General features: G+C 36.5%; 1 protein-coding gene across 2 annotated transcripts in view; it reads right to left on the bottom strand.

Moving 5' to 3' along the window:
* Positions 1-4,218: 4,218 nt before the first annotated feature.
* The window catches only part of LOC307173417 (uncharacterized protein), a 30,355-nt gene continuing 26,148 nt past the window's right edge, over positions 4,219-8,425 (bottom strand). Inside the window, exons 1-10 of one of the 2 annotated variants that reach the window (XM_079896522.1) lie at positions 8,056-8,323; positions 7,862-7,939; positions 7,056-7,448; positions 6,667-6,798; positions 6,417-6,467; positions 6,166-6,216; positions 5,689-5,811; positions 5,399-5,476; positions 5,205-5,293; positions 4,220-4,761 (exon numbers count right to left, since the gene is read on the bottom strand). In XM_079896522.1, coding sequence (XP_079752648.1) covers positions 4,642-4,761; positions 5,205-5,293; positions 5,399-5,476; positions 5,689-5,811; positions 6,166-6,216; positions 6,417-6,467; positions 6,667-6,798; positions 7,056-7,448; positions 7,862-7,939; positions 8,056-8,116 — 1,176 coding nt within the window. In that variant the 5' untranslated portion in view covers positions 8,117-8,323 and the 3' untranslated portion in view covers positions 4,220-4,641. Of the gene's footprint in view, positions 4,762-5,204; positions 5,294-5,398; positions 5,477-5,688; positions 5,812-6,165; positions 6,217-6,416; positions 6,468-6,666; positions 6,799-7,055; positions 7,449-7,861; positions 7,940-8,055; positions 8,324-8,425 lie in introns of those variants that run through there. The other variant, XM_079896521.1, reaches the window with a different exon arrangement.

Below are 8,425 nucleotides of genomic sequence, written 5' to 3'. Positions count from 1 at the left end.
GTACGGGAAATAAGGTGATGGGGAAAACGTCTCCACATTCGCTGACCTTCACATCTACTGGACTCTCCTGTTGAGTTTGAGGAGGACGTGGGAATGTGACACTGATGCTGCGAGTCGATCGTTCTAGATCATGTTGCACACGGGACAAGAAATCTGAATCCAAAGACACCAAACAATGTGGCCTTAAATTTGAGCTTCCAAACCGAAACTTCTGCAAAAGGATGGCATGAAAAATACATGATAAAGACTTGTGGGTGCTAAAGTGCAAACTGATGCACGGGATCCATTAAAAGTACTTCATATTTTAAAATAATAAATTTATAGGCACTTTTGCTTTGCTTTTATATAGTGAAGATACAAGTGATGGCACTTTTGAATGTTACGTGATGCTTCTGCTCTTATAATGATGTTAGATCATAATAATTGTACAGATTTTTAACACTAAACTTCTGCTGGGTCAGAGAGATGTTTGTTTCATGGTTAGAGTCCAAATAAGTTCATTTGACTGTATTTAATACGACTTCAGGTCCTTGTTAACTGGATGTTTGAATGAAAAATTTCTTTATCAAACCAGATCTAATATGATCACAGACTTTAGATGCTGGGACGCGTATTAAGTTAATATTTAACTATTTTATAAACTTTTATAGACATGAGCAGCTAGTGCTAAATTATTGTTTGTTTGTTTTATACAGTAAATGCGTGTACATTATTTTTCATTTCATTTTCACTTTTTATAAAACATGAAATTGAAACAGTTCTTTGACTTCTGTGTAACAATTATTAATTTTAAATTTTAGATTATTTTATTTAATTTTTTTAAGTGTTTTGTGAATTCACACTATAATTGTTTGAATTTTAAAGATTAATTAGTCATTTCAGGAATGACTGAGAAACAGTTACAAAATAAAAGTCATTTCCGGAGTCATACAGCAAAAACCTCACATCCTTGTGTTTCTTTCTTTAAAGGGGCTAATATGTAAGGACTTTCATACATTAATGCTTTTATGATTTATGCTAATACGGGACAGTCTGTCCGTGGTCGTGGGCGGAGCATGAGCAATATGACATCATATATCTCAGAAAATTTGATTAAACTTGATTATTGAGTGTTTAGGCTTTTTGAGGATGAAAAAAATGAGTGAATGGATTTCGTTTCATTGTATGGTGGTTGTGTCCACACACTGCAAAGACACATTTATATGCAAACAGTGAATTTTGCATCCGATGACTCCTTAAATTTTTTATTTATTTATTTATTTAATTAAATTAGACCTTACTCGACTTCCAAGGTTGTCTATGAAAGCCTGATTTATATGTGAAGGACTCGGGACGTTTTTGCCGGGAAAATCAAAAGGATGTGACAGTCATAGATATCCATATAAGGCTAGATGTTTTACGGCGGAGTCTTGAACGGCATCACCGGCGGCCATCTTGTCACAGGCAGGCTTTTCTGGCGAGCTCTGTGGTAACGTTACCTGATGTAAGGTGAGTGATCAGCACGAACACAAATACTCTTATCTCGCTGAAATCTTGACAGATTTACAAACGGTTTGGTTTCTTACAAACATTATTAACGTGGCTATAATTCCGAATGCTTGATGTCCATGGTTATAATTATTCATTTGTATGCAGTGTCATAACTACATCTCTGACGTTTAACAAACCAAACCGTTTGAAAATCGCTAGAAAATTGAGCAAGTTATGGTTATTTAAAAAGTACATGCAGCATTAAAACACAATGTTACAAGTGAGCGAGCTGCATGTGGCAAGATGGCCGCCACGTGCGGACGTCGACCTCCATTTGCCAGCAGCGCGCACGAGACATCTAGCCTTTATTAAATGATATCAGTCTAATAGGAAGAGAATTGGCACTCTCTGGTTACTTCCGGTTTCTGGACTGGCTGCAGTAACACGTCTCTGTCCATGCGGGGGCGCTCGCAGGCGAGTGCAGAATGAATGGAGGTCTATTGTGCTATACCCATCAAAATCCACTTTTCTCCGGATATAATTTTTTGTCTAGTAATTTGAATGTTGTATTCGAAAGGAGATGCAAAGAAATTACACACTGCTGGGTGTTCGAGTCACTTATTTGCTTTAAAAAGTATTTTAAAATGTCAATGACATCATACACATCGTACGACCAGAGATACTGCTTTGCGGCAATCCTTCAGTCACTCTGGTGCTTTCGCGCTCTGCACTTTCTTTTCTCTCGAGGCATCGACAACACAGCTGACACAGGTAAACACACAACACAGCTGACACAGGTAAACACACGTGCTAGAAGAGTTTTTGTTTAGTTTGTTTCTGGTCCCGCTTCGGATGCCACGATGCCATCAAGCGGTATGTCTGGTCGTAATCAGTCCTTCACTGACCAATCAGCGTTCATTAGCAGAATGCTAGCGTGTTATGGGCAACAACAACTCAACCTGTAAGAAATCGAAAGGACACAAGTACTCGTTCATTCAACTTTCGACCTATAACCCATGTTGAACTTGCAAAACCTACAATCAAATCTGAGATTTCTCAACGGCAATCGGGTGAAAGAGACAAATTTAGCCGTCTAGCGCCATAGACTCCCATTCAGTCTGCACTCGCCCACGATCACCTCCAGTGGAACGCTGGTGGAACTACAACCACAATTCGGTACAATAGGACTTAATAGGAAGTGCCAAGGCTCTCCGTAGACGGGCTCTGATGATATCTATGGTGACAGTTACGCGCTCCAGAGAGCCTCGCCTCCGTTCTATGATGACACATGAAATTAATCCTTATACAATGTTCAAGATAATGCCAAAAGAGCCAATCTGTACTGTAATGCCAATTCTTCTCTTTTGTACAGGATGGTGAGTTTTTTTTTTTGTGTGTTATATTTGATGTTAGAAAAGAAGGAAAGCATAGACACATCATTCTTAGTGTGTTGCTTTTCATTAACATTATAAGTGCAACATAAACCTTTTTTATTATCAAAGAGCTATACTCATAAATATAAATTCACAAACTGTAGCAATTTCTAGTCTTCAAATAGCTGAAATGTATTTTGAGTAGGCCTTTTTCACAGATAGGACTCTTATTTTGCATTCTCAGATGCAGATTAATATTCATTTTTATTTTTTATTTTAAGGATTTATAAATACTCTCCAAAGAGGCACAATCTCCTGTGGTGGATGTCGTGTGTATTGTAGTTGTTTGGTGGGTTTTGTGGCTGGTGTGCATGAACTGGTTTCTTCATCTACTTAACTGCCAATAATCAAATCCCAAGTCTTTAAAATATTGTACAGTATGTCAAAGACAATAAATGTCATATTAAACATATATCTTTCCATGTGTTTTCATGCTAACCAATTAACAAGATAAGCTAACATACAAAGCCAGTTATTTACAATCAATTTAATTCAATATGTGAATCTAATTTTTTACCATGTGAACTCTGATTGGACGATAGAGTGGTACTCATGTTTATGTAATGATGTGTTTGAAAGAAGTTATCTCCAAAAACATTCTCACTAGTTCCTTATGAGGTTGAAAATATCTCCAACTTAATAGATAATAGTAGTCTATTAATTTTTGACTTTTATTATTATTATTATTATTTATTTATTTATTTATTTATTTTTTTTTTTAAATATAAAAATATTTATATATAAAATTTTAAAGAATTGATAAGAATATAAATGTGTACCTTGAAATGCAATGCAAGTCGCTTTGGATAAAAGCGTCTGCCAAATGCATAAAATGTAAAATCTAAATATTTTTCGGCTAAGTATGCATACTGGTACTTATTTATTAAACACTAATTAGATAGCCTACTACCTACTTAATAGATACTAGTTGTTATTCATTAGGTACTTGTACTTATTTGAGACACTATCTTTGTAATTGTTACCATTTCTTATACCAGTCACAACTGCTTTTGTACTCGTTATGACTAGTCAGAACGGCCAGTGAGTTCAATTTAAAAATCTTACTAGTAAAATAAAAAGTCTGACAAGTAACAGTTGAAATAAGTACTAGCATCTAATCAAGAAGTACCATCTATTTAACTGGTATGTGTATCTAATGAATAAGAACTAGTATCTATAAATAAATACTAGTATGTAATAATTGGTACTTCTATCTGAAAAATAAGTTCAAGTACATAATGACTAACTACTAGTATATAAAAATGTAGACTAGTCACAACTGGAATACCCACTTTTCAAAACTGGATAGTTGACATCTGAGTAAAAATCACCATTGACGTCAATGGCAAAAATGTGAAGTGTTATTATGGTAACAATAGAATAGTTGCAGAGGGCGGTGAGAGATATCCATTCAACATCTACAGAACAAAGCAGCAGGAAACACACTGACTACTGGATGACCAGGAAATACACAAGAATGACAATTATAATCTCGTTTTATTACAGTAGAAGACAATAGTAAAACGGTAGGATTCCCGTCTATGCAAATGAAGGAGGAACAAGAACATTTAAATAATTTGAATTAAGTTTCCTCACAATTTGTTTCCATAGTTTCATTGACACAAATACAATGCTTTTGTGTTTAAGATTAAAACATGTTTTAATGCATAAGTGTTAGCAAATGCAATGTTTTTGATGAGGATTTATACATGTCTGTTCCTCTCGGCTGGTTTCTGACTCAGTCACATGGTGATGATGATGATGATGATGATGATGATACCGGCTCAATTCTCGTGACCTCAAAAGAGTAGATGTCATTATTATACGCTCTCAAGTAACTCTCCAGCAAAGTGGCAACCTGAGAAACAAGATGACAGCGAGTGAGAAAACAGCAGGTGCAGAAGAAGAAGAGCACAATAAAGCTGCGTCCCAATTTACATTTGGAAAGTATGTACTTTTATGGTTCAGGACAAAAACAAGAAGCAATAGTGGATTTCTGATCAGGCACAAAATGGAAACCCTATAAAAGTTCTTTCAGCCAATAGAATCACTTTGGGGCCTAAAGGAACGTGATGTCACACCTGTTCACTATCAACTCGATTGTAGAGCGACTGTGAGGATGAAGCTGCAACCATTTATTATAAAAAGTTTTGTGAATTTAGCTTGATGCTAATGCTATTTATTCTGTTAAAATACTGGCAAACTTCGGTTTGAAATACTTAAAAGTAAGTACTTTCCCATCACCAGCACACTTAAGTACAGAGTGTAGTGTAAGTATGTGAACTGAATCGCTCCGCTCACCTGACGCAGTGCAGCCTGACGCTCTTCTTCAGTGGACGACTCCTCCGCCAAAACCTCAACATCCAGATTAGCGAGGATTGAGAGAACATCTGCAAAATACCAAAACACTTAGTAGTGATTTCAGGTTTTACTGCCTCTCAGTTGCAGCAGTGATGGTAAAACTTGACCTACATGTTCATTCACAAACAAATTACCTTTGGGTGAAGCTGTAGTGGTGAAGAATGGAGGGTATACAGTGGGGTCGAATGTAGGTCCAGTTGTGGTATTGAAAGCTATAGAGAAAGTAACAAATGTCATGAATGTTGTTGTATCTGCAATAAATACAATATTGATACTGAATACACTGCATGAAACATTGATCAAAACAGAATCATCACGATCATCTCAATCTCTCAACATACTTCAGCTCATAAAAGCTTCTGATTGAAATTAGCCCATTAAACAACGTGTAAACATCTCTATATCTGTGTATGTGGGTCCTTACTGCATGTGCTGTTGAGGTCGGGACAGCAGTCGTTGAACTGTTTACAGAGCTCGTCACAAAAACAGCCTCTGAAACAGTTGAAGTTTACGCCATTGCAGCACAGAGGCGGCTGAGAACACGTTCCTACAGAAGTGCACATGACATGTTAGATGCTGACATAACTCCAACATATTATGCATATTTATAGTTTGATCCCCAAAAACTGGTGGAAAAACAACATCAAGATGTTCCATCACTGATAATATGACTGATTCTGCTGACAGTCTCATAAATTACAAGAATTTAAAGTGCTCACATACAGTAAATAAAGGATCTAACTTGTTTGCTTCTATAAAATAATTATAATGATCAGTTACAAAGAGGTCATTGCAACATTTGACATCCAATGCAGATTTTAATATTTAGAGAATTTAGAATTATTATATAGAATCACATGGTAAATAATATTTATAGGAAATAAAGAAATATAAAATATACCTGTCAATGTCAAAGTGTTGTTTGATTCAGTGCCATTGGAGCTGTTATTGACTATAAAAGGGGGAAAGAGATAAAGATATTGTGAGATTAACTTGTTTGTTTCTATAAAATAATTAGAATGATCAGTTACAAAGAGGTCATTGCAACATTTGACATCCAATGCAGATTTTAATATTTAGATAATTTAGAATTATTATATAGAATCACATGATAAATAATATTTATAGGAAATAAAGAAATATAAAATATACCTGTCAGTGTCAAAGTGTTGTTTGATTCAGTGCCATTGGAGCTGTTATTGACTATAAAAGGGGGAAAGAGATAAAGATATTGTGAGATTTTTTAGTATATGTGCTGTATTTTTTTGTTTTGTACCTCAATCAAAGTACATTAATCATGTATAGAGTAGAACACAATCTGATTACTGTGACTAGTGCAAGTGGCTGTTAATTCATTTCAGCACAGATTAATCAGATTTCCAGTATAAATGTTTCTGAATACCTGTGAGGCAGGTGGGCTTGAAATCAGGGCAGCAGTCGCCAATTCTCAGACAAGCAACGTCACAAAAACAGTTCAAGCGGTGACAGCTGCCATTCAATCCAGAACAGCACAGATTTGGATTCGCACAACTACCTGTCAGACAAACATCACTACAGTGAAACAAATGAAATGTAATGAACACTAACTGGCACTGTAGAACACACACACACACACACACACATTTCTTTTTCAAGTAAATGCTTATCTTTTGAACTTTCGATTCATCAAAGAATCCTGAAAAAAATGTATCACAGTTTCCACAATTTGTTCACTATTCTTTGGTTGCAACAGTGATAGTAAAACTTGGCCTACATATTCCTAGTACACACACAAACACACAGATGAGCTACCTTTGGGTGGATCTGTAGTGGAGTTGTTTGCAGTGGAGTTGGCGTTGATTGATGGGTTTGCAGTGGAGTTGGGGTTGATTGATGGGTTTGCAGTGGAGTTTGGGTTGATTGGATGGTTTGCAGTGGAGTTGGGGTTGATTGGATGGTTTGCAGTGGAGTTGGGGTTGATTGATGGGTTTGCAGTGGAGTTGGGGTTGATTGGATGGTTTGCAGTGATGTTGGGGTTGATTGGATGGTTTGCAGTAGGGTTTGCAGTGATGTTGGGGTTGATTGGATGGTTTGCAGTAGGGTTTGCAGTGATGTTGGGGTTGATTGGATGGTTTGCAGTAGGGTTTGCAGTGATGTTGATTGGATGGTTTGCAGTTGGGTTTGCAGTTGTGGTATTCGAAGAAGCTATACAAAAAGTGACATGTCAAGAACATTGTTGTGTATGAGAAGATTCAGAATTCATCTTTCAATCAATACAATATCAATTACAGTGGCACTGAATGCAGAGTCATCGCAATCTCTCAACACACTTGTTGGGTTGTTAGAGCAAAATTGCTAAACGAAAACTGAAAATCTCTCACTAATGAACAGATCAGTATAGAGACACAGAGCTCTGTCTAAAGCAAGATGCAATTGCACCTCTTAAGAAGACAAGGAACTATTTCTGGATGTTTTACACTAATAGAATTAAATTGCACACTTTTGTAAATTATATTCTTAAAGGTATAGGAATGTGATGTACAGTATAACAGATTAGAATAGTTTGAGAAGTTTAAAATTAGCATTGTAAAATAACGTTTAAATATTCAGGTTTTTACATGCTGGTGGATGAACTGTGGTTGTGGTTGGTGATGATGAGGTACTTGAATTGGTGGTTGGAGTAGGTGTTGTCAGAGCTGTGGTCGGAATAAAATAAATGTTTAATTTCAACAATCAGATAATATGAAGCATTTACAGATGAAATCGATATCAAAAACTGACAAAGAAACAGTGCAGCTGATGTGAATGTTACCTGTGGTTAAGCAGCTCATTGTGGCCAGCAGACAGCCGATGAGGATCACAGCGGGAGCCATCAGGATCAGTGTGTGTCAGGTCTCTGTCAGTGATGATACGATGTGCTCCGGATTGTTTCCTCTTCACTCCTTATGTATCTGTCCAGACTCGCGTCAAAACACGCGTACTTCCGAGACGGATAAATCCAAGTCAGAGTTTTCCCATCAGGTAGTGTACAGAGATCCTGAAATACTGGATTGCTTGATGATGCATTTAAAATACCTGATGAAGGGAGTTGCAAAAAGACCTGTTCTTTCTATTGCAGTGTTACACCCACACGAGACCATCCAAATTTAGATTTATTTTCTTAATAGTGAAGCTATAGTGAC

This window comes from Squalius cephalus, assembly GCF_949319135.1.
Source record: "Squalius cephalus genome assembly, chromosome: 16".
Classification (NCBI taxonomy): Eukaryota; Metazoa; Chordata; class Actinopteri; order Cypriniformes; family Leuciscidae; genus Squalius; species Squalius cephalus.
The sequence above is the reverse complement of the archived record's forward strand: the minus strand, read 5'-3'. Positions and strand labels throughout refer to the sequence as shown.